General features: G+C 42.0%; 1 protein-coding gene and 1 pseudogene across 3 annotated transcripts in view; one reads left to right on the forward strand and one right to left on the reverse strand.

Annotated features, from left to right (window-relative positions):
* LONP2 (lon peptidase 2, peroxisomal) overlaps positions 1-26,974 on the forward strand; it is a 119,199-nt gene that overhangs the window by 73,610 nt on the left and 18,615 nt on the right. For all 3 annotated transcript variants that reach the window (XM_028840744.2, XM_015126087.3, XM_015126088.3), the window contains one exon: positions 18,345-18,487. In XM_028840744.2, coding sequence (XP_028696577.1) covers positions 18,345-18,487 — 143 coding nt within the window. The remainder of the gene's footprint in view (positions 1-18,344; positions 18,488-26,974) is intronic.
* On the reverse strand, positions 18,607-18,988 carry LOC144337947 (ubiquitin-ribosomal protein eL40 fusion protein pseudogene; annotated as a pseudogene).

Consider the following 26,974-nt stretch of genomic DNA (forward strand, 5'->3'; position numbering starts at 1 on the left):
GATAACAGAGCGAGACTCTCTCAAAAAAAATGAAAAGCAACCTGTGTGCTTTGTGTAACTTTTTGCTAAATTCCTGTCTTTCTCTTGAACAGTCTTCTACTTGTTACGGGATCTCCCTATCTTTTGGGTTTTATATTAGTTTTAATATAAAACTAACGTAGTTTTATATTATATGGCCCATTGACATGGCTGTTAGCTGACCTCAGTTCCTTGCTGACTTGGCCAGAGCCTTCAGTTTCTAACCTCTAGTAAGAGGTAATGTGCCTCTCCCTAGACTGAGGCTGTGGCAGCTGGCTTCTCCCAGAGGGAATGATGTGTGAGAGAAGCAGGGAGAGTAAGAGTCAGACAAAACTGCAGTCTTATATACCCATCACTATTGCCGTATTCTGTTGGTCACACAGCCCAACCCTGGTATGATATGGGAGGCACTGACTCCATGGGGATGGGATATCTGGGCGCCATCTTTTTTTTTTTTTGAGACAGAGTCTCGCTCTGTTGCCCAGGCTGGAGTGCAGTGGCCTGATCTCAGCTCACTGCAAGCTCCGCCTCCCGGGTTTACACCATTTTCCTGCCTCAGCCTCCCGAGTAGTTGGGACTACAGGCGCCCGCCACCTCGCGCAGCTAGTTTTTTGTATTTTTTTTTTTTTTAGTAGAGACGGGGTTTCACCGTGTTAGCCAGGATGGTCTCGATCTCCTGACCTCGTGATCCACCCGTCTCGGCTTCCCAAAGTCCTGGGATTACAGGCTTGAGCCACTGCGCCAGGCCCTGGGCGCCATCTTGAAGGCTAGCTGGGACAGAATATTTTTTGTGCGTGTGCCTACAAGAATTTTTTGGCCGGGCGCAGTGGCTCACGCCTGTAATCCCAACACTGGGAGGCCGAGGCGGGTGGATCACAAGGTCAGGAGTTTAAGACGAGCCTGGCCAAGATGGTGAAACCCCGTCTCTACTAAAATACAAAAATTAGCCAGGCACGGTGGCGGGTGCCTGTAATCCCAACTACTCCGGAGGCTGAGACAGGAGAATTGCTTGAACTTGAGGGGCAGAGGTTGCAGTGAGCCGAGATCAGGCCCCTCACTGCACTCCAGCCTGGGCAGCAGAGTAAGACTCTGTCTTAAAAAAAAAAAAAAAAAAGAATTTTTCTAAGCCAGCATTGAAGTTTATGCTGTAGAATATCCATCAAACTTTTTTTTTTTTTTTTGAGTTGATTTTTTGTTTGTTTGTTTGTTTTTATACTTTAAGTTCTAGGGTACATGTGCACAACGTGCAGGTTTGTTACATATGTATACATGTGCCATGTTGGTGTGCTGCACCCATTAACTCGTCATTTACATTACATATGTCTCCTAATGCTATCCCTCCCCCACTCCCCCCACCCCACAACAGGCCCCGGTGTGTGATACTCCCCTTTCTGGGTCCAAGTGATCTCGTTGTTCATTTCCCACCTATGGGTGAGAACATGCAGTGTTTGGTTTTCTGTTGTTGCCGTAGTTTGCTGAGAATGATGGTTTCCAGCTATATCCATGTCCCTACAGAGGACTTGAACTCATCCTTTTTTATGTCTTCATAGTATTCCATGGTGTATATGTGCCACATTTTCTTTATCCAGACTGTCATTTATGGACATTTGGGTTGCTTCCAAATCTTTGCTATTGTGAATAGTGCCGCAGTAAACATACGTGTGCAAGTGTCTTTATAGTAGCGTGATTTATAATCCTTTGGGTATATACCCAGTAATGGGATGGCTGGGTCAAATGGTATTTCTAGTTCTAGATCCTTGAGGAATCGCCACACTGTCTTCCACAATGGTTGAACTAGTTTACAGTCCCACCAACAGTGTAAAAGTGTTCCTGTTTCTCCACATCCTCTCCAGCACCTGTTGTTTCCTCACTTTTTAATGATCGCCATTCTAACTGGTGTGAGATGGTATCTTATTGTGGTTTTGATCTGCATTTCTCTGATAACCAGTGAGGATGAACATTTTTTCATGTGTCTGCATTTTTTCATTGGCTGTATAAATGTCTTCTTTTGAGAAGTGTCTGTTCATATCCTTTGCCCACTTTTTGATGGGGTTGTTTTTTTCTTGTAAATTTGCTTCAGTTCTTTGTAGATTCTGGATATTAGCCCTTTGTCAGATGGGTAGATTGCAAAATTTTTCTCCCATTCTGTAGGTTGCCTGTTCATTCTGATGGTAGTTTGTTTTGCTGTGCAGAAGCTCTTTCGTTTAATTAGATCCCATTTGTCAATTTTGGCTTTTGTTGCCATTGCTTTTGGTGTTTTAGACATGAAGTCCTTGCCCATGCCTGTATCCTGACTGGTATTGCCTAGGTTTTCTTTTAGGGTTTTTATGGTTTTAGGTCTAACGTTTAAGTATCTAATCCATCTTTTTTTTTTTTTTTTTTTTTTTTTTTTTTTGAGACGGAGTCTCACTCTGTTGCCCGGGCTGGAGTGCAGTGGCGGGATCTCAGCTCACTGCAAGCTCCGCCTCCCAGGTTCATGCCATTCTCCTGCCTCAGCCTCCCGAGTAGCTCGGACTACAGGCGCCCGCCACCTCGCCCGGCTAGTTTTTTGTATTTTTTAGTAGAGACGGGGTTTCACCATGTTAGCCAGGATGGTCTCGATCTCCTGACCTCGTGATCCGCCCGTCTCGGCCTCCCAAAGTGCTGGGATTACAGGCTTGAGCCACCGCGCCCGGCTCTAATCCATCTTGAATTAATTTTTGTATAAGGTGTAAGGAAGGGATCCAGTTTCAGTTTTCTATGTATGGCTAGCCAGTTTTCCCAGCACCATTTATTAAACAGGGAATCCTTTCCCCATTTCTTGTTTTTGTCAGGTTTGTCAAAGATCAGATGGTTGTAGATGTGTGGTATTATTGCTGAGGGCTCTGTTCTGTTCCATTGGTCTATTTCTCTCTTTTGGTACCAGTACCATGCTGTTTTGCTTACTGTAGCCTTGTAGTGTAGTTTGAAGTCAGGTAGCATGATGCCTCCAGCTTTGTTCTTTTGACTTAAGACTGTCTTGGCAATGCAGGCTCTTTTTTGGTTCCATATGAACTTTAAAGTAGTTTTTTCCAATTCTGTGAAGAAAGTCATTGGTAGCTTAATGGGGATGGCATTAAATCTATAATTGGGCAGTATGGCCATTTTCACGATACTGATTCTTCCTATCCATGAGCATGGAATGTTCTTCCATTTGTTTGTGTCCTCTTTCATTTCATTGAGCAGTGGTTTGTAGTTTTCCTTGAAGAGGTCCTTTGCATCCCTTGTAAATTGGATTCCTAGGTATTTTATTCTCTTTGAAACAATTGTGAATGGGAGTTCACTTGTGATTTGGCTCTCTGTTGGTCTGTTACTGGTGTATAAGAATGCTATTGACTTTTGCACATTGATTTTGTATCCTGAGACTTTGCCGAAGTTGCTTATCAGCTTAAGGAGATTTTGGGCTGAGACGGTGGGGTTTTCTAAATATACAATCATGTCATCTGCAAACAGGGACAATTTGACTTCCTGTTTTCCTAACTGAATACCCTTTATTTCTTTCTCTTGCCTGATTGCCCTGGCCAGAACTTCCAATACTATGTTGAATAGGAGTGGTGAGAGAGGGCATCCGTCTTGTGCCAGCTTTCAAGGGGCATGCTTCCAGTTTTTGCCCATTCAGTATGATATTGGCTGTGGGTTTGTCATAAATAGCTCTTATTATTTTGAGATATGTTCCATCAATACCGAATTTATTGAGAGTTTTTATCATGAAGGGCTGTTGAATTTTGTCAAAGGCCTTTTCTGCATCTATTGAGATAATCATGTGGTTTTTGTCTTTGGTTCTGTTTATATTCTGGATTACGTTTATTGATTTGTGTATGTTGAACCAGCCTTGCATCCCAGGGATGAAGCCCATTTGATCGTGGTGGATAAGCTTTTTGATGTGCTGCTGGATTTGGTTTGCCAGTATTTTCTTGAGGATTTTTGCATCGATGTTCATCAGGGATATTGGTCTAAAATTCTCTTTTTTTGTTGTGTCTCTGCCAGGCTTTGGTATCAGGATGATGCTGCCCTCATAAAATGAGTTAGGGAGGATTCCCTCTTTTTCTATTGATTGGAATAATTTCAGAAGGAATGGTAACAGCTCCTTCTTGTACCTCTGGTAGAATTAATCTGGTCCTGGACTTTTTTTGGTTGGTAGGCTATTAATTATTGCCTCAATTTCAGAGCCTGTTATTGATCTATTCAGGGATTCAACTTCTTCCTGGTTTAGTCTTGGGAGAGTGCTGATTTCTTATTAAAGACCCAGATAGGGGTTAGAAGTTTGGATTCGGTTTTACATTTTCATTATTTAAAGTCTTTTTCATCCTGTTCATTCTTATCTTTCCTTTGATTGTATTAGCAGCTCAGGACAAATGAGAATTTATAATTTTCCAGGGAACTAAGGTTACTGTTGAGGAATATGGGTTTCAGAGACAAGAGTTTAGTCCTGAAGGCACTGGCTCATTGGTACTAAGCTTTAGGGGTTTGTTGTGTTGTTAGAGCTAATTGGATTTTACAAATAAGCCAAGATTATTAAAAAAAAAAAAAAAAAATAGATCTAGAGAGTAACACTTTCTGTGCTAAATCCTTTGCATTTGGTAGGGATACGAGACAGTATGCTATGTCCAGACTTCTAAAATCAGGTGGTGGTCTAACATTGAGGTGAAAATATCATATTGGTATATACTGCCAATATCATGAAGAGGTACGAAATATTATTTTCTAAGTCTGACATTTACACTGATTTGCTGATTTATCCCTCATCAATATTGGCCTAGTTTAAGAGACACTTGTTTGCCTGTACAGACCGGAAGGAAGCTTCAGTGAAGGCAAAAATCTATAATAGGAGCCAAACATTTGTTATGTAAATTCCATTTGGGGACAGGAAAATAAAGTATTATCAAATAATTATAAAGTCATCATTCTGTTAAATGAATCATATAGGAAAATGCAGTGACCTTTGAATATATATGTATATATTTTGAAACGGAGTCTGGCTCTGTCACCTGGACTGGAGTGGCCTGATTTCAGCTCGCTGCAGCCTCCACCTCACAGGCTTAAGCTATCCTCCCACCTCAGTCCCTAGAGTGGCTGGGACCACAGGTTTTGCCATGTTGCCCAGGCTGTTCTCAAACTCCTGAGCTCAAGCAATCCACGTGTCTCAGCCTCTTGAAGTGCTGGGATTACAGGCGTGAGCCACCATGCCCAGCCTGCAGTGACCTTTGGTTGTCATTGTTATACATTATCAAAACAAGCCCAAGTTACAAGAGTATTAAAGCAATACTTACGGTTTTTAAAAAAATATTACAAATGGTCTCTGCATTTTAACTACTCATCTAAATCATTGTCCAGGAATATTTTCTGAATCTCTAATACAGGAAATGAGATTTATTAATACATAAAACCCACTGAAAACGGGTGCAAACTTTCTTGTTTGGTACTAAACATGGAATCTTATGTTTTGGGTCCTTGTTTATACCCAGTTTATTCAATCAGTGAGTCAGCTAGCATTTACTGGATACAGTCATATGCGTTGTTTAATGATGGGGATATATTCTGAGAAATGCATCTCTGGGAAATTTTGTCATTGTGGAAACATCATAGAGTGTACTTACACAAACCTAGATGGTATAGCTTTCTATACACCTAGGCTATATGGTATAGCCTGTTACTCCTAGGCTATAAACTTCTACAGCATGTTACTATACTGGACACTGTAGGCAATTGTAACAGAGCGGTATTTGTGTATCTGAACAACAGATAAACAACAAATAAAAGCTGGTACTTCTGTATAAGGCACCTACCATGAATGGAGCTTGCAGGACTGGAAATAGCTCTGGGTGAGTCAGCAAGTGAATGGTGAGTGAATGTGAAAGCCCAGGACATTACTGTATATATACTACCATAGACTTACTAACTTATTAACACTGTACACTTAGCTATATTTTTTTAATTTTTCTCTTTTTTTTTTTACTTTTTTTTTGAGACATGCTGTGTTGCTCGGGCTGGTCTTGAACTCCTGGGCTCAAGTGATCCTTCTACCTCAACCTCCTAAGTAGCTGGGATTACAGGTGTGTGCCACCACATCCAGCTTTTTAAAACTTTTCAAATCTTTTATAACACTCAGCTTAAAACACAAACACACCGTATAGCTATACAAAAATACATTTTTAACCCATTTATGCCTAGTGCTTCGTTATTGGAATGCTAAGTTTGTGGGAGTTATTTATATCCTACTGCTCAAGGTCATTGCCAAGGTCTGATTTTTCACACAAAAAAATCACAACTTCTGGCATAAATGGGTTAATATCCTTACTATATAAGCTTTTTAAAAAATTGTTTTACTTTTTAAACTTCTTTATTAAAAGCGAAGACACAGACACACATTAGCCCAGTCCTGAACTGGATCAGGATCTTCAGTGTCACTGTCTTCCACCTCCACATCTTGGCCCACTGGAAGGTCTTCAGGGGCAGTAACATGCATGGATAACAATGCCTTCTTCTACCTACTGAAGCATCTGCTTGAGGCTGTTTTACAGTTAACTTCTTTTTTACAGAAGGGAGTAGACTCTAAAATAATAAGAAAAAGCATTGTATAGTCTAGGCATGATAGTGTGTGCCTGTAGTCCCAACTATTCGGGAGGCTGAGGCAGGAGGATTGCTTGAACTCACGAGTTCAAGACCAGTCTGGGCAACATAGTGAGACCCCCACCTCTAAAAATATATATAAGAATAAAAAAATTTTTAAATGAAGCATAGCAAATTCATAAACCAATAACATAATCACTCACTATCACTATGAAGTATTATGTACTGTATGTAATTGTACGTGCTGTGCATTTGTACAGCTGGCAGCACAGTAGGTTTGTGTACACCAGCATCACCACAAACATTTGGGTAATGCATTCCATTGCCCTAAGGGGGCATCACTAGGCATTAGGACTCTTGCAGCTCTATTGTTGTCTTCTGGTACTTCTGTCATATATGTGGTCTGCCTTCGACCAAAATGTTGTTATGCAGTGCATGACTGTACCTACTATATGCCAAATTATAATTGGATTCTGGGAAGCTGATTAAAGAGAACTAAATGTGTAGTCTATTGGAAGAGGCAGATAGAGAAACAATTTTTTAAGTGAAATAAATGCTGATTTTTAACCTCTATGGAGGCACTGAATTGATCATTGAAAGCTCTATTTTACTTATTGAAGGTATGGTAGCTTATAAAAATTACTTATAGTAAATGGACATGAAAAGGTCATTTGCTTATGTCTCTAAATTCATTTCAATGGAAAAATAGTGGAAAAAATGTTTGCAGATACCCTTTTGTTTGTTTGTTTCATAATAGATAATTGCCACTAAAATTGAAAAATGGCCAGGTCCGTTGGCTCACGCCTGTAATCCCAGCACTTCGGGAGGCCAAGTCGGGTGGATTACTTGAGCTCAGGAATTCAAGATTAGCCTGGCCAACATGGCAAAACCCCATCTTAACTAAAAATACAAAAAATTAGCCAGGTGTGGTGGTGCATACGCCTGTTGTCCCAGCTACTCTGGTGACTGAGGCATGAGAATCATATGAGCCCGGGAGGTGGAGGTTGTAGTGAGCTGAGATTGTGCCACTGCACTCCAGCCTGGGCAACAGATGAGACTCTGTCTCCAAAAAAAAAAAAAACCTAATTTTTTTTTTTTTTTTTTAAATGATGGAAGTCACAGTCATAACTTCCATGTGTATCTCAGTGGTTACTATGTAGAAATGTTCAGTAGGTAAACTTGAAAGAAAATGTATTTGGTAATGGTAAGGTTGTATTGCCACCCCCAAAATAATGAAGAAAATACCAACAGAAAGAAAAAGGATTTATTGCAGGCCTGAAGGTTCTTCTGGGCATTTGATCTACAGATTTCTCCATTATAGCTAGTTCCTTTAAAAAAATTAAAAAGTTTGAAAATATGTAGACCCAAATGCCTTGGCAGCCCTGGCCAGTAACTTGGATCTCAGTTGTACTTAGCACACTTCCTCTGGCTGGGAAGATGTTGTTTTGGAAAAGATTAACCTGAAATGACAGCACAAATTATACAGTTGGAAATACTCAGGTTTTTCTGATTTTTTCAAAAGACACTTTGTTTTCCCTTTTCTGCCTTACCATTGGTAGGTCCTTAGATGCATTATATCCTTGTCAGTTTAGCCTTGTGACACGTATTTCTGCTATTTTGTGCAATAAGAAAGCCACTCGAAATCTCAGCATTTCATGTCACTTTTTAAAGTAGGCTTGGTTAAAACAAAACAACTTGGTTGTTTGTATAACCGCAACCATATGTGTCTTTCTCTCCATGCTTAAACATGGTCTGAAATCGTGTGTGCCAGAGAGTTGAGATATAAACATCTCCTCCTCACACATAACCCCTCTGCCATCTTGTTTTTTATATCCCCAGTAACGCGTTTCTTGCCCCTGACACAAGTACAACCATCTCCACTTTCCATTTTGCTCCTACTCCACAACTCAGGAAGCCAGTGTGATGGAATTCAACTTGCAAGAAAAAATTTTAATCATTCAGAAATAATTGTTACATAATTAATTTTCGCTTATAAAAATATTTGTTTACTTGACAAAATTGGCATTAGAAACAGTAATTCTTTGGCAAATTAAAGTAATAAGTATTTTGGTGATTTATCATTTTTCACAGATGTTGATAAAATTTAAGAATTACATAGCCGAAATTTGGTCTAATTCGACAAACCACAATTGACTATTTTGATAAGGCCCTATGACGAATGGTATGGGAGAGTAGAGTTCATCCAATCTGACTTTCATTTTATTGATAAGGAAACTGGGGCCTCATTTGTTCTTTTTTAAATTGCTACATAATATACATATTTATGGGGTATAGTGTGATGTTTCAGTACATGTATACATTGTGTAAAAATCAAATCAGGCTGTTTAGCATATCTGTCACCTCATATATTTATCATTTCTTTGTGGTAAGTATATTTAAAATTATTCTAGCTATTTTGAAATATACAATATTGTTAACCATAGTCACTGTGCAGTAGAACAGTGGTCCCCAACCTTTTTGGCACCAGGGACCAATTTCATGGGAGACAGTTTTTCCACGGACCTGTGGGGGAATGGTTTCAGGATAAAACTCTTCTACCTCGAATCATCAGCATTAGATTCTCATAAGGAGCATCCACCCTACATCCCTCACATGCACAGTTCATAATTCACAACAGAGTTCGAGCTCCTAGGAGAATCTAATGCCACCGCTGATCTGACAGGAGGCGGTGCTCAGGCCCTAATGCTCACCCACCCACTGCTCACCTCCTGCTGTGTGGCCCGATTCCTGACAGGCCATGGACTGGTACTGACTGGTCCACAGCCTAGGGTTTGGGGACCCCTGCAGTAGAACACCAGAACTTATTCCTCCTATTTATCTGCAATTTTGTACCCATTGACCAATCTCTCCCCATCCCCACTGTCTCTCCCCTTGCCAGCCTCTTGTAACCACTATTCTACTCTCTGCTTCTATAAGATTCCACTTAACTCTAACTTCTCTAGATTCCACATATAAATGAGATCATACAGTATTTGTCTTTTGGTGCCTGGCTAATTTCACTTAATATAATGTCCTCCAGGTTCAACCATGTTGCCACATGTGACAGGATTTCATTCTTTTTGTGGCTGAATAATATTCCATTGTTTATATATGTCACATTTTCTTTATCCATTCATCCATTGATGGACACTTAGGTTGATTCCATATATTAGCTATTGTGAATAGTGCTGCAGCAAACATGGAAGTGCAGATACCCCTTTGACATATTCATTTCCTTTGGATAAATGCCCATTTGTGGGGTTGCTGGATCATATGATAGTTCTACTTTTAAAATTTGAGAAATCGCCATACTGTTTTCCATAATGGCTGTACTAATTTACATTCCAGCCACCAGTGTGTTAGAGTTCTCCTTTCTCCACATCCACACCAACTACAGGTGGCTTTTCTAGACTGGACTTTAGGTTGGGACAAAAAGTGTCTTTGAGAGTCAGTAGTCCTAATACTGTCTGTAAACGCTGTGGACTTAGGCAGTTTGTTTAAGCTTGTTTAAACTGGGTCTGTGTCTCCTTAGATATAAAATGGAGGGTTACACTGGATCTTTAAGCTTCTGCCCAGCATTTAAAGTTCTGTTTATTGTGGTTGTATCCTGTGCTTCATGAATTCCTGATTCTTCCTGAATTCTGCTAAGCATCAGAATGCAGCTTACACATTCCCAACAGTTTCCCAAAGACATGATATTAGTATGACAGAAACAGTAGTAGTCCTTTCTTGGAAAATTATCCCCATTTCTGGAGCTTGTTTTATTGCTGGCTGCAATTAACAGGCTCTGGTATGTCCCATCCTTCCCTCCTCCATTCCCACCCCACAGGCATTAAAAACCTGCTGTTTGTGGAAATGAACACTTTTTTGATCATTTAGAAGAAGGGGTTCCTGTTACCACAAAATTTAGCTTTTGAACTCATGGGACTGGGGTTGAAAGCTTGGTACTATATATGCTTCAGATTAAGCAGGGTATAGAGAATAAGGAGTGATCACTAAAATTCTGCCTTGAATAAAGATGATGATAGATATCCTAGGGCCCTCTGTGGTTAGATAGTCTCCATTTCTACCACATGCTGAGGAATTGTGGGTGTTGCGCTTTTTGTGTTTCTGGCCTCCCTGCTACTTGCCATTGGTTGGATCACTGGCCAAGGGCTACCGAGACCTCCCATTTTGCGTCAAGATTTTTTCAAACAGCAAGGAACTTTTTTATTTTTTAACAGAGAGCTACTATCCTGAGGTATTACAACCCCCTTATCCTTCCTCCTTACTTCCCCTTTCAATAATTCCCTTTCCTCCCTCTTCCCACAGCAATTCTTTGGCTGTGGGTCCTGTTTTCATTGAAATCATGTTCCTGTGGCAGAGGGAAAATGAGTGGAAAACAGTTGACTGTGTCCGAGTGATAGCTGCTTAGGAAAAGCCCAGTCCTTCCCCAGAGGAGGCTGTCCCTATAGGACTTCCCTCCATAATAGCTGTGCTTCCATCAGCTCTAGAGGATGGCTTAGCCCCCTTTGGGGGTACACCGCATTTCACTCTCACTTTGTTCACTGCCATCACCACAGTCCATGCCATGAGTACATTGCTGGTTCTGCCCCTGTGCTATGTGCATCTCTGCTGCTTTAATGCTGGGAAACTCCATGGTTATGCCCCGACTATCTTGGCGATGTTCTGAATCAGACATAGATAATGGTATTAATAGGTATTAATAGGCCGATAATACCTAGTAAAGAAGAGCTGGGAGATACCCCTGAGTAGATTAAATCAACTAGAAAACACTAGCCCCCTCCGATTTTCAGACTGATTTTATTTAAGTGGAAAAATAGTTGAAGTGGGATGAAGTAGAGCTAACTTATTCTACTCATTTTATATTTGCATGTCCTTTCTTTTCAACCTCTGTTTAACAGGGCTTTTATGTATTTTTAATTTATGTGATTCCCAACAGTTGTGTGATTGTGGTCAGAGTCCTGTCTGTGGGATGCTGGGTAGAATGAGATTGTAGAGAGCACTTTGTTTTCTTGTAATAGAAGAGTTTGGGGTAAGAATATGTGAGTCATAGAAATCTGTATAGTAAGTATTACTCTAAAAAGGGAGCCATCAGGATCTGGGAGAATTTGCTAAAGGAAAACTAAGAAAGAAAAAAAGGCCAGTTGCAGTGGCTCATGCCTATAATCCCAACACTTTGAGAGGCCAAGGCAGGAGGACCTGAGGCCAGGAGTTCGAGACCAACCTGGCCAACATGGTGAAACCCCGTCTCTACTAAAAATACAAAAATTGGGCTGGGCGCGGTGGCTCACGCCTGTAATCCCAGCACTTTGGGAGGCCTTGGCAGGTGGATCACGATGTCAGGAGTTCGAGACTAGCCTGACCAACATGGTGAAACCCCGTGTCTACTAAAAATACAAAAATTAGCCGGGTGTGGTGGCGAGCGCCTGTAATCTCAGCTTCTCAGGAGGCTGAGGCAGGAGAATCGCTTGAACCCGGGAGGCGGAGGTTGTAGTGAGCCAAGATTACACCATTGCACTTCAGCCTGGGTGACACAGGGAGACTCCGTCTCAAAAAAAAAGAAAAAAAATTGGCCAGGTGTGGTGGTACACACCTGTAATCCCAGCTACTCAGGACGCTGAGGCATGAGAATCGCATGAACACAGGAGGCAGAGGTTGCAGTGAGCTGAGATCTCACCACTACACTCCAGCCTCTGTCTCAAAAAAAAAGCGGGGGATGGGGGGAGTGGGAGCTAGTATATAATTGAGTATCTCTCATCTATACATATTAAGGCTTTTGACCATTACTAAATTCTCCCAGCAACTCTCTGAGAATACTGTAATTCTGGTTTTGCTGATTAGAAAACCAGATACAAAGAGGTAAAGTCACCTTGTTCTAGGCCACATAGGTGGGAATTCAGAGTCAGGACTGGAGGCAATGATTTATTTTTAATATCTCATGTAATGTTAATCTCATAACTCAGGGCATAACTCTTTTTTTTTTTTGAATTAAATACATAGGTATTCTGGATTTATTTTTACACCAACTAGATGTTTTTAAAGGACATTTTTTTTCTTTTTTTTTCTCCTTTTTTTTCTTTTATTATTATTATACTTTAAGTTCTAGGGTACATGTGCATAACGTGCAGGTTTGTTACGTATGTATACTTGTGCCATGTTGCTGTGCTGCACCCACCAACTCGTCACCACCCATCAACTCGTCATTTACATCAGGTATAACTCCCAATGCAATTCCTTCCCCCTCCCCCCTCCCCATGATAGGCCCCGGTGTGTGATGTTCCCCTTCCCAAGTCTAAGTGATCTCATTGTTCAGTTCCCACCTATGAGTGAGAACATGCGGTGTTTGGTTTTCTGTTCTTGCCGTAGTTTGCTGAGAATGATGGTTTCCAGCTGCATCCATGTCCCTACAAAGGACACAAACTCATCCTTTTTTATGGCTGCATAGTATTCCATGGTGTATATGTGCCACATTTTCTTAATCCAATCTGTCACTGATGGACATTTGGGTTGATTCTAAGTCTTTGCTATTGTGAATAGTGCCGCAATAAACATACGTGTGCATGTGTCTTTATAGCAGCATGATTTATAATCCTTTGGGTATATCCCCAGTAATGGGATGGCTGGGTCATATGGTACATCTAGTTCTAGATCTTTGAGGAATCGCCATACTGTTTTCCATAATGGTTGAACTAGTTTACAGTCCCACCAACAGTGTAAAAGTGTTCCTATTTCTCCACATCCTCTCCAGCACCTGTTGTTTCCTGACTTTTTAATGATTGCTCAGGGCATAACTCTTTTACCATTTTGGACTGTATCATTTCATTCATATGATAATGACACTGTAGCTCCCCCCTCACCTGCAGCTTCACTTTCTGCAGTTTTAGTTACCTGCGGTCAACCATCATCCAAAAATATTAAATGGAAAATTCTAGACATAATCCACTCATAAGTTTTAAATTGTGCACTATTCTGGGCAGTGTGCTGAAATGTCGAGCCGTCCTGCTCTGTGTGACCCCGGACGGGAAGCCTCCGTTTGTCCAGCATATCCGCGCGGTATGACTCCCACCCGTTTAGCCACGCAGCAGCCATCTCACTTACCAGATCAGCTGTCTCGGTATCAGGGTGTTTGTGTTCAGGTAACCCTTCCCTTGCTTAATAATGGACCCAAAGCCAAGAGCAGTGATGCTGGCATTCTGGGTTTATTTTATTAGTATTGTTGTAAGTCTCTTACTTTGCTTAATTTACAAATTAAACATGATCATAAGTACGTATCTGCAGGGAAAAGATGGTATATATAGGGTTCTGAACTATCCCGTGTTTCAGGTATCCACCGTGGGTCTGGAAATGTATCCCCTGTGGAGAAGGGATGACTACTGTGTATGTAGAAATCACACTGTGTGAAATGTTATATCCTCCCCTTTCCTCAGTTTAACGTTTTGAAAGAATTTTCTCACATTACTTGAAAACACTTAGGAAACCATTTTTAGTGACTGTAGTGTTTTACCAGATAGATACGCCATGGTTTACTTAACTATGTTCCTAATGATGGGTGCTTATATTGGATCTAGGTTTTGCTGTTATTTGTAGTGCTCCAATGGGTGACTCTGTGCACAAACCCTTGCCTGTACTTTTGTGTATTTCTCTGAGGATAGATTGCTGCAAAAAAAGACCCACTGAGTGTGAGACTCTAAATATTTGGAAGGCTTTCAGTCTGTTTCCATATTGCTTTCCTGAAAGATTGAACCAGTTTATACTTTGTAAGCAACGGTGTGTGAGAAGATCTCTTTACTTTCCTTAACATTGGCCTTTGTCATTTCTTAAACTTGACTGGTTATTTTGGTAACCAGCTTGTTTTTATAATTTGAATTTCTTTGCTTCTCAGTGAAATAATAGTTTCTTTTATATGAGGATTAACCATTTGTTGAGAACCACTATTTGAGTCTGAAAGAAAGGTGTATAAGAAGAAAACTGCACAATTCCAGTAGGAAGGACTTGGAGTCAGGGTCCCTGATGTGTTGGAAGGTTGAACTTTTTGTTGGTGGTGTTTCCCCTTGCCTTAAAAAGTCCATATTGCTTGAATGTTGCAGTCTTGGGCAAGGCCAGCAATTAATCTCAGGGACGATGCCACTTTCTTCTCCTGGTGCTGGTCGTTTCTGACAAGAGAGAACACGGTGTTAGGGCTGAGTGCTTGAATGCTTGCACATACGACCCAGAAGGTGCAGCTATAACCGGGGGTTCATTCCTTGAGTGCTATCTTTGTGAGATGACATTTTGCTTGTTGTTTGTGTGTTTTATAATGAGGAATCAAAGTGGGTATTCTAGGAAGATCCAGTGTTTCCCTACTCTCACTTTGCATTACACACAATCCGGGGGGTGACTCAGAATCCAGTGCTGTCCTGCCTCTCCCAGTTAGCTGACACCATTTTCTTGACTAGAGCCTTAGTTTTCTAGGCATATATTCTAATGATGGAACATTTTGAAATGCAGTTTATTTTTGAGTTTATTGAATTTTTTTAATAACACATCTGCTGCCCCTAAATTGTCATCTTTTATATTACAAGGTCTAGTTGCATTAGAAATAGCTCTCCCAACCCCACTCCCCCAGTGCTCAGAACACTGAACCCCGTACTACACTTGGAAAAGGATTGGATGTCCTAAAGCATTGGTTATGTAATTGTGGGTTGGCTTTCACCCACTGAGCTTTACGTCCTCCTGTGATAGTGAAATACAAGCTGGCAACAGTAATTAGATCTCAGAAAAGCTTGTCACAAAGCACCACAGACTGGAGAAACTTGTAAGCTCTTTTTGCACTGGCTGAAGTTTTTGAGTACCACTACCTTCCATCTGTAGAGTGTAGTAACCTTAGACAGGTAGTGCTTTTCTTCTGTGCATTAATTTTAATTAAGCAATGACACCTACTTTCTTTTCCACTCTGAGATCTGCATGTAGCTAAACTGATCAGGTGAGTGCTTTCCCACCTTTGATCATTGATACTGCTTGGAATATACTGGAAAAAGAGCAGCAAGCAGAAAATCTCCCGTTTCCACAAGCTGCTGACTAACCCAGAATTGCTAGATTTTGTGAAGCAAATGAATGCTATAAAAGAAGTCAAAAAAATCGGGGAAGATGTCCCTAGGACATGGTCAGGCCAAACCTTGAAAGATCAAGTGATGTTACAGAGGTACAATTATAAGAATATATATGTCACTCAAGACTTACATATGTGTTAAACAGTGCATTGCTCTTTGCAGTCTACAAAGGATTTTCTTTTTAATTCTCACAACAATTCTGCAGAGAGAGGTAGTGAGAGGTTTAATGCTTTGTTCGACATAATTTGCTGTTAAATAGCCATCCATTGGCAGAAAATTTGAACTGTTGTGTTTTCTTTCCTGTGTCATTCATGGTTTCAGTCCTGAAGAGAAGCCCACGAGAGCCCAGCAGGAGAGGAGAGTGGGAGAATCCCTCACCCAAAAGTTCTCATTGGCATCATTTAGTGACACTCAGGATGTCTCCAGTTATTGTTAGAATTTAAAGTTAGGTTCATCCCTGTGAGGTCCAAGAAAATACAAAAATAAAATAAGGGTCTACCAGTATTAAACATACTCAGTAATCACTTTTGAAAGGAAAAGAGTTAGTGGAAAAAATGGAAGAACCACAGCAAAACTAAAATAAGTATATAGAGATATATTGCCAGACACGGTGGCTCACACCTGTAATCTCAGCACTTTGGGAAGCTGAGGCAGCCGGATCACTTGAGGTCAGGAGTTCAAGACCAACCTGGCCAACATGGTAAAACCCCGTCTCTACTAAAAATACAAACATTAGGCTGGGTGTCGTGGCTCACATCTATAATCCCAGCAGTTTGGGAGGCTGAGGTGGGCAGATCACCTGAGGTCAGGAGTTCGAGACCAGCCTGGCCAACATAATGAAACCCCATCTCTACTAAAACTACCAACATTAGGCTGGGTGCAGTGGCTCATGCCTGTAATGCCAGCAGTTTAGGAGGCCGAGGTGGGCAGATGACCTGAGATCAGGAGTTCGAGAACAGCTTGGCCAACATGGTGAAACCCCATCTCTACTAAAAATACAAAATTTAGCTGGGCATGGTGGCCCATGCCTGTAGTCCCAGCTACAGGGAGGTTGAGGCAGGAGAATCGCTTGAACCCAGAAGACGGAGGTTGCAGTGATCCATGGTTGTGCCACTACACGCCAGCCTGGGTGACAGCAAGACTCCGTCTCAAAAAAAAAAAAAAAATATATATATATATATATACACACACACATACATATACACACCAACATTAACCGGGCATGGTGTCATGTGCCAGTAATCCCAGCTACTTGGGAGGCTGAGGCAGGAGAATCGCTTGAACCCAGGAGGCGGAGGTACTGCACTGCAGCCTGGGTGACAGAGCAAGATTCCATCTCAAGCAATATAGATAGACAATGTTAGATAACTGCATAATTATTATATGTGTGTATTAATATATAAAGCAATCACTTTCAGAAGGAATAGTATGTTAAAAAAAAAAAAAAGGTAATGAAAGATTTTAAAACAAAACACTTCATGAGACAAGAAGTTAGAACAATTACGACAAACTAAAAGAAAAAGCTGGGAATGAGATCGAATACAGCCAAGTATTTCCTGCAGTTTTAAAACCTCTACTCCCCATTTTTGGTTTCTGGCCACAGATTATGTAATATTTTTCATTACTTGAACTGGAATTACAAAGATTGATACAGAAGGTGGTCTGGTAAGTCGACTGGGTCCTGCTCCTTGTATGTCTTAGGTCCAAACCAAAATGAGTCAATATTTGGACAAGATATCAGCCATGCAGGGCTTATAGGCAGGTAAAGGAGATGGCCCATTATTACAGGGATTTCAAACCAGGCTTAGTATTCTCTTACCCTGGCACTGCCAATTATATTTATTTATTGGAAAATGATAACCTTAGAGTTAAGCTATATGCTTCCAAAAGAGGCACTGCTTATATGAGTTCTGTCATGTCCAGGTTTACATTGCCCATTAGAAAACAGAGCACCTGACCTGGTGCAGCAACTCATGTCTGTAATCCCAGCACTTTGGGAGGCCAAGGAGGGAGGATCGCTTGAGCCCAGGAGGTCAAGGCAGCATGAGCTGTGTTAACACCACTGCACTAGACCCTGTCTCAAAAAAAAAAAAAAAAAAAAAAAAAAAAAGTGGGGCAGGTGTGGCGAGAGAGAGGAGGGGAGGGGAGAGGACACCTGATCAGACTCCTCTGAAGAGGGACTTGAAAAGTTTGTCACAAGCCCTGAGTTATTCTGATGGAACAGAGAATTGTTAGATCACAGAATGCAAAGTAACCTACTGCATTTAGCCCTTCAGTCTTTGGCCTAGCTGTAGGCCATTAAGTTGAATAGTGCTGGGAATCGTTAAGAATATAATGGTCAAAGAGGACAGGCAAAGTTGTTTCCCTTCTGGAACTTACACTTTAATGGGGGAGATAGATGATAAGCAAGTAAAAGTAATTGAACAAGGCAATTGCAAATGCCACCCTCAGTGAGCTCTTGAAAGACAAATTATTTCACCTGCATGCCACAAATGCACAGGTGAATGTCTGTGCCTTGAGAAATGCATAAAAGTGACTGAACTTTTGAGGTCCACTGACTGGGCTTTTGTTTGATATTTACTGCTAGTGAATTTTCCAGCCTGCAAATGTCTTAGAACTTCTAAATACATTTCTTTTTTCGTTTAGGTTGCAGAGAACACATCTTAGAAGATGAAAAACCTGAATCTATCAGTGACACTACTGACTTGGCTCTACCACCTGAAATGCCGATTTTGATTGATTTCCATGCTCTGAAAGACATCCTTGGGCCCCCGATGTATGAAATGGAGGTGATCAATTTCTTTTTTTTTTCTTTGCTTTTTGCTCCAGTCAATGAAAAGAACACTTTATTGAGGCCCCAGGGCCATAGGGCCTGGGCAGGAGGCTGCCCTTTGGGGAAGGAAGAGCCTTATTTGATCTTTTTGGGACGTAGGTTGTTGGTGTGGCCACACTTCTTGCAGTAGTTGACAGCATGGGGGCGCAGGCAAGCACAGCTCTTGTGGCAGATCATCTTGTCACAGTTGTATTTCTTGGCAAGGTGGCAGAGGGAAGGCTCCGTAATGCCACCTCGCAGGCGCAGCATCAGGTGCAGGGTGGACTCTTTCTGGATGTTGTAGTCTGAGAGAGTGCAGCCATCCTCCAGCTATTTGCCCTCAAATTATCAGACACTGCTGGTCAGGTAGGATGCCCTACTTGTCTTGAATTTTGGCTTTGGCATTCTCAGTGGTGTCACTCGGCTCGACCTCAAGGGCGATGGTCTTGCCTGTGAGGGTCTTCACAAAGATCCACATCTCAGCGTCTGCGGCTCGGCGAGTCTCGCTCCATTCTCCTTTTTTTCATTGGTACTCACTGATTCTCTCAGGTGGTTGCTTAACAGAGAAGTAGAATTGGGTGTTTCCAGAGGCTGAATTTTGCCTTAAGATAGAAACTTTATTTCTGTATGGTATTGCGTTTTAGTGCTTAATGTGATAATATGACTGTTGCCAGGAGCCAGAGATCCCAGCCATATCCTCTTTTAGAACCCCAGTCTCATTTTATTCTCTACCATTCAGTTCCTTTTTAAGAACAATGCCTCTGACTCTTCTCCTTAGAAAAATTCCATATTCTTATGTGTACTTTAATGAGGGATTTCTTTGTGCTGCTATCAAGGGCTTGGGGGAAGAGGCATAGAATCAACCTGATACAGGTGTGGAAACATGAGCATAGCTTAGCTTCAGACTGTGCTAGTGCAGACCCAGATGACATCTTTCAGGAACCTATTGTCCCATTGTTAATAGTTCCTTTAGGGTTAAACCCACATGCAGGTCTAGCCCTGTTTTCATCTTTCTCTCCTAACTATACCTCACAGCAGAAGGCCTGAGCGCCAAGACTGAGTTAGGCAACTGATGGAAATAGATGTTAGAATATAACTGCGAAGGGTGTTGTGAAATAATTTATAGGGTGCTTAGATGAGCCTTCATAGGTTGGTTACTATAAAAATGTTTGTATTATACTACTGAATTTGGCTTTATCATCACCTCCTTATCAGTTTAAGGAAAAAATATTTTCAGAAAATAAATCTGATAAATTATGCAGAAGGTAATCTCTCCATCTAACATTTGAAATCATTACCAGTAGATAGGTTTTCCTTAAGTTCTTACAACTGAGTTGATGAGAAATAGCCCCCAAGCCTGTCTTGTTTATCCATTTAAACTCTAAGCTGGTCATTAAAGCTAATGAGCCTGTCTCAGAGCTCTCAGTTACAAGAATAGAACTTGTTTACTCTTGACAGTAAATCTGGACTCGAACAATAGAATCAGAAGCATTGTTTTGATTATTTGAATTCTTAAGATATCATGGATTTGAATTTTGAAGTGTTGAAAGAACTTGAGCAAAACATTGTTGATTGAGAAAGTGAACAAAACCCGCTTTCTCGTTCTGGGAGGATCCAGTGACTTTGAGAGTGAAGACACAAACAGGTTTTGACTCCTGCATGGCCGATGGCCTTTTTCTCTAGGCTTCCAGAAAACTACATTCCAGCAGTTCTTTGAGGATTTAAACTAGAGCAGCAAATAAAGACAAAAGATTAATGCATGTCTCTGTTGCATATACCCCTCTTGCCCAGCCATCTCTGCTGATGTTAAGTTTGGGAGCATTGCTGACATTCCTGGAGCATTAGCAAAGAAAGAGCCAAGAGAACAGAAATGAGAAATTTTATAAACATTGCTTACCAGCTCTCATTGTTAGCATCAGAGAACCTTATTTTCCTTGTAGCATGTGAGCTTTACGTAGTAACACTTCTACCAATGAGAGTCTGCAGAAAGACTCCAGTAGCCATTTTGTGTTTTATTAATAGCATCTTAGAATGGAAGATGTGGTGTGTCACATGCGTCCATGTGAAGAGCCCACCAACCAGGCTTTGTGTGAGCAACAAGGCTGTTTATTTCACCTGGGTGCAGGCGGGCTGAGTCCGAAAAGAGGCAACGAAGGGAGATAGGGGTGGGGTTGTTTTATAGGATTTGGGTGAGTAGTGGAAAATTATATTCAAAGGGGGTTGTTCTCTTGCTGGCAGGGGCAGGGGTCACAAGTTACTCAGCTGGGGAGCTTCTGAGCCAGGAGAAGGAATTTCACAAGGTTAATCGCTCAGTTAAGGTGGGGCAGGAACAGATCACAATGGTGGAATGTCATCAGTTAAGGCAGGAACCAACCATTTTCACTTCTTTTGTGATTCTTCACTTGCTCCAGGCCATCTGGATGTATACGTGCAGATCACAGGGGATATGATGGCTTAACTTGGGCTCAGAGGCCTGACATGGTATTTGAGTGTTGGGAACATTGTGTTCATTTTTTTCATGCTTGAAAGTGAGAACTCACCCTGTAGCCTGGGGTCTGTCTCTACCCGGGGTCTTATGACCACCAGCCCCAAATTACTTAACCACACAGTCTACCTCTGCTTTTGTGTCTATAAAATTAAGACTTATAGAACATTTCTTTCTTGCCCATGAGGGCTGTCACTGTGCTAGGAGTATAATTCCATTTTACATACAAGGGAAAAGTTTAAAGAGATTAAATGAGTTGTACAAATTCACATAAAGTGCAGTTGGTAGAGTTGGAATTCAGACTCAGATCAGCTTATTCCAAGTCCATTATTCTTTCTCCCCTTCTACAGCACCCTGTCAGGTCAAGATAATTCCTGCCCTTGGCTGCTAGAAGAGAGTGGCAGTGATATATTAGTTTTTTAAAAAGGCATCTGCTCTACATCAGATTCTCATTCATATTCTTTCCAACTCTAGTGCTCTGCTTTGGAATGGGAGAGGCTGGGCTCAACTTGTTGACCACTACCATTTTTGTATCTCTTGGCTGTCAGGCACTGTGCAAGGCCCTCCACAAGTGATCATTTAATCCTCGGTCATGGTTGTCTTTCCAGTAACAGTTGAGGAAACAGGCTTAGAGTATTTAAATAACTCGAGAGAAGACACAACTTATGCCAGAAATGAGATTTGGTTCTAGGCCTGACCAACTCCAAACCTAGTGCTCTATTACTCTAGAAAACGTCACAGGCAACCTGAGCAGGGCCTCTGTTCTTTGCAGAGAGCTCACAGGTGGACCTGAGCAGGGCCTCTGTTCGTTGCAGAGAGCTCACAGGTGGACCTGAGCAGGGCCTCTGTTCTCTGTGCCTCACAAGTGGCCAGTCTTATTTCTCTATTTCTTTGTGCTTTCCTAGGCAAAGAATCTGAAGAGAGAGGTTACACTAGGAATATTGGAATACATGTTGAGGTGTTCGCAAGATGTTACAAGATACCTTTCGTTTGTTTTTACTTTTTATTTTTTGAGATGAGGTCTCACTCTGTCACCTAGGCTGGAGTGCAGTGGCATGATCATAGCTCACTGCAACCTCCAACTCCTGGGCTCAAGCTATTCTCCCACCTCAGCCTCCTGAGTAGCTGGGACCACAGGCGTGTGCTACCATACCCAGCTAATTTTTTCTGTATTTTTTTGTAGAGATGGGGTTTCACCATGTTGTCCTATACTGGTGTCAAACTCCTGAGCTCAAGCCATCCACCTGCCTCAGCCTCCCAAAGTGCTGGAATTACAGGCATGAGCCACTAAACCCAGCCGATACCTTTTTTTGTCTAAATGCCTATATTCTCCCTTAGGGTAAATTACAGTCTAGGGTCTGTGGTTTCTTCTAGAAAGAGTTTCATTCATTTAATAAATACCTATTAAGGACCTAACATGTGCTTCTGGCAATACAGTAGTAAATAAGCAAAGTATGATGTCTGCCTTCATGGATCCCACTTTAGTGCAGGAAAAAAAATCGACAGGTAAACAAATAATCACAAATTGAAGTTGATGCTATAGAGAAAACAAACGGTGGTACTGAGATAGACAGTAACTACTCTAGCTGTATCTGAGGTCTGTTTTAGAGGTAGAAGTAGACATGCTGATGGGAAACAATTGGGGAATGAAGGAAAGTTATCAAAAGGGACTTACCGGTTTCTGGCCAGAGTGACAGGGTATGTGTGTAGTAGTGCCGTTTACTGAGATGGGGAAGACTGGGGGAGGGAGATGGGGAGGGAGTGTTGCAAAGAAAACTGGGGGCTCTTTTGAACACATTAAGGTTGAAATATCCAGGCCAGGTGTGGTGGCTCATGCCTGTAATCCCAGCACTTTGGGAGGCTGAGGCAGGTGGATTGCTTGAGTCCTGGAGTTCAAGACCAGCCTGGGCAACATGGCAAAATCCCTTCTCTACAAAAAATACAAAAATTAGCTGGGTGTGGTGGCTCACGCCTGTAGTCACAACTACTTGGGAGGCTGAGATGGGAGGATCACAAGATCACGCCACTGCACTCCAGCCTGAGCGACAGAACAAGACTCTGTCTCAAAAAAAAATAAAATAAAAGTTTGAAATATTGGCGAGGCATAGAAGTAGAGATATTTGGACATTCAGATCTATGGCTCCGAGGAAAAACCCAAGATGGAGATATAGATTATAGGGTTATCAGAAAGTAGAGGATATTTAGAGCCCCAGAAATTGAGACTTTGACATCACCTAAGAAAAAAGGAGACATAAAAAAGCAGGTAGCCTAGAAGCAAGCCCTGAAGTACAGCATTATTTAGGGATCATATAGAGAGAAGAGGAGCCAACAAAGAAGTCAGGAAAAACAGAAAGGGACTGGGAAGGAACAAGCCTTCAGGGAAGAGGAAAACCAGGATGTTGTGCTGCCATAGAGACAGAAGAGGAGAATATTTCAAGAAAGAAGGGACATCAGAATGTGTTTACTGTTTGAGAGATCAAAGAAGATCAAGGTCAGAACAAATGTGTGTTGGATTTGATGGCATGCAGGTTGTTGGTGACCTTGAAAGAGATTTCACAAGGAAGGAGTGGTGGGGATGGTAGAAGTTGGAGTATGTTGAAGAATGGGAGGCGAGGAAGTAGAATTAATGTGTAGGCAGCTCTTTAGAAGTTTGGCTGTAAACAATTGCAGAGAAATGAGGCAGCTAGAAGAGAATATGGATGTCAAAGGGAGAATGTTTTCAAAATAGTAGCTGCTGCTAAGAGTAATCCAGGAGAGAGCACAGGACTGATGTTGCAGGACAGAGCAGTGGTACGATAGAAACAGTCTCCAGGAAAGTGAGAGGGGGTGGGATGCAAAGCACCAGTGAGGAAATGGCTTTTGATGGGAGAAGGGATACTTTTTGCAAGGTATTATGTAGAAAGGGACAAAAATATTGAGTTATGTATAAGGAAAAGATGACAATGACGGGGCTAACGTATGTGGGCTGCACAAGAGAAGAGTGAAGCTAGGGCAGAGCTGCTGTATGATGGGAATGTGCTGGAGTTCATGGCTTGAGTACAGGCGAGCTAGAAGGATAAGAAATGATGGTCAGGGGTTTCAGAGGTAGTGTGGTTTCTGTTGGTGATAAGTACCTGGAAGAGGGTGGCTGAGTTCAGGAGGCATTTAAAGAACTGAGAAGCCAGGTTTTGGGTGAGCATCATGCCTTCACTGAAGATACCCAGGGTGATAGCAGGGGCTGGGGTAGAAAGGAAGGAGCAGTGTTTAGACTCTTCCTGAATGTTAGAGACAGTGAGGAGAAAGTCAGGATGGTAAAGCCAACTGCCATAAGCAGGGGCTCAGAAGGGTAGAAGAATAAGGCCTGAAAGTAGCAAGGCGGCCTCTTACTCACTAAATCATAAACTCAGTCTCCTTGAGCTTGATGTCTTCCTCTGATAAATGGTGGTAAGCATGTGCACATTATCACAGAGTTCGAATTTGGGGAGTCAGCGTACCCACCATATTGCCCAGTAATACTAAAAAAGAATAAACAAATACTAATTTCTGCAACTACCATACTCCATAAAAAGAGACCTATCCCCAATCACCAAAAAATCCCCACTGTTTTTCTACTCCAACTTTTGTACATAGTTAATAACCTTATACCACCACTTACTATTTTTTACTTTCATCGAAGATGAATCTACAAAAATATATTAATGTCAAAAAATGTTACTGACCTAGCAAACTGACAGTTCGAAAGTAAGGTAAGAAGGCACACTTTTATTAATTAATAATATCCTTTAGTATTCCCTAAACAGATCGAAAAATGGTGGATTAGTTCATTCTTGCATTCCTATAAAAAAAATACCTGAGACCAGGCACAGTGGCTCATGCCTATAAATCCCAGCACTTTGGGAGGCCAAGGCGGGCAGATTGCTTGAGTTCGAGACCAACCTGGGCAGCAAAGTGAGACCCAGTCTCTACAAAAAATACAAAATATTACCTGGGAGGCTGAGGTGGGAGGATCACCTGAGCCCAGAAGGTTGAGGCTGCAGTGAGCTGTGATCACAGCATTGCACTGCAGCCTGGGTGACAGAATGAAAACTGTCTCAAAAAAAAAAAAAAAAAAAGAACTACCTGAGATTGGGTAATTTATAAAGAAAAGAGGTTTAATTGGCTAACGGTTCTGAAGGCTCTACAGGAATCAGAGCCACAGCTCCAGCATCAGGCCAGGTGCGGTGCCTCACGCCTGTAATCCCGGCACTTCAGGAGGCCGAGGCAGGCGGATCACGAGGTCAGGAGTTCGAGACCAGCCTCGCCAATACTGTGAAACCCTATCTCTACTAAAAATACAAAAATTAGCCAGGCGTGGTGGCACACACCTGTAGTCTCAGTACTTGGGAGGCCAAGGCAGAAGAATCACTTGAACCCAAGAGGCGGAGGTTGCAGTGAGCCAAGATCATGCCACTGCACTCCAGCTTGAGGCACAGAGTGAGACTCCATCTCAAAAATAAATAAATAAATAAATAGCTCCAGCATCAGCTTCTGGGGAGACCTCGAGAAACTTACAGTTCTTGGCGGAAAGTGAAGGGGGAGCAGGCATATCATGTGGCCAGAGCAGGAGCAAGAGTACAGGAGGAGAGGTGGCCACACACTTTTAAACAACCGCCTCCCGAGAGAACTCACTCACTATTGTGAGGACAGTACCAAGGGGATGGGGCTAAACCATTCATGAGAAATTTGCCTCCGTGATCCAGTCACCTCCCACCAGGCCCCACCTCCAACACTGAGGATTATAGTTCAACATGAGATTTGGTGGAGACACAGATCCAAACCATATCAAATGGGTTCCAGGAACTTAGCCTAGATTTCAAATTTAGGAACAGTGTCATAGGTCACCTTTTCAAAATACATGAAGTTTCCTGCAGAAACAAGATCAATTAAGTGCATGTTTTAAAAATAAAATAAAAATAAACGTTACTACAAAAAAAAGTGGGGAGGAGTAGGAGTGGGTGCAGGTGTCCCCAGGAAGCCTAGGCATCGCTCACACTGCATGTGCTATCACGGCAAGACTCAGAACTGCCCCGAGTCCGAGGAGGGGCCACGCGAGTAGGTGGGCCTGGGCACCTCCTCAGTCCCTGGCTGTGCCCTTTCACTCTTTCACTGGGAGACAGAATCCTGAGTTTTCTGCCTCAGGGAGCCTGCGTGGAAAGAGTAGGTCACTGCAGGAAATCAGGCTGGTTTTAGGAAAAGGAATGGAAATTAGGCACCTCCAAAGGGACAAAGGATCAGTATACCTGGTTGGGGACAGGATTCTGTCATTTCATTATTCCTGATTCTCATGTTTTCAAGTGTCCCCCACCTCATATAAAAGCCTCAGTGTTGGCTTCTGACCATGGTGTATGAAAAGCCCTTGTCTAAAAGTTACTTGCTCTGAGAAGATAATGAAGAAGAGGATAGACACGAAGACACTTTAAAGCCTCCTGAATAGAATGCATCCAGAAGCGAATTCCAGGAGATTCTATCATCATGCTTGCCTTTCAAGCAAACAAACTCAGCTGCTAGAACTGAGAAAGAGTCTAAACACCAACTAAATGCCCCAAAGAATCATGGTAGTAAATTACTTCTCCGTGCTGCTCCATATAAACCTGCTGTGCCACCTGTTGAGGGCAGCACTGATGCTGCATGTTCAGTCTGGTCCCAGGCCCCGGCAGGAACCCGCCATTGTGCCAGCCTTACTGGAAGGATTGGAGAGCAGCTGGTTCTCAGCAATGCAAGTGTCAGGCCAGCCTGGGGCTGCATAATGCTGCTTAAGAGATGACAGTGGTGGACCCCAGCACCTCTCCGAGGGATGTAGAATCTGCTCTTCCCATTTCTGAATGCTACTGAAACAAATCTACAACTAGAAAAATCAAATATTCATGAATTCAAGACTTGGGATCTCAGTACTAAGACTTTAAAGAGGTTGCCAGATGGATCGCTTCTGTGGTGACAGCCCTGGCAGGAGCATCCCAAGTG

The sequence above is a fragment of the Macaca mulatta genome, chromosome 20, assembly GCF_049350105.2.
Source record: "Macaca mulatta isolate MMU2019108-1 chromosome 20, T2T-MMU8v2.0, whole genome shotgun sequence".
In the NCBI taxonomy this organism is placed as follows: Eukaryota; Metazoa; Chordata; class Mammalia; order Primates; family Cercopithecidae; genus Macaca; species Macaca mulatta.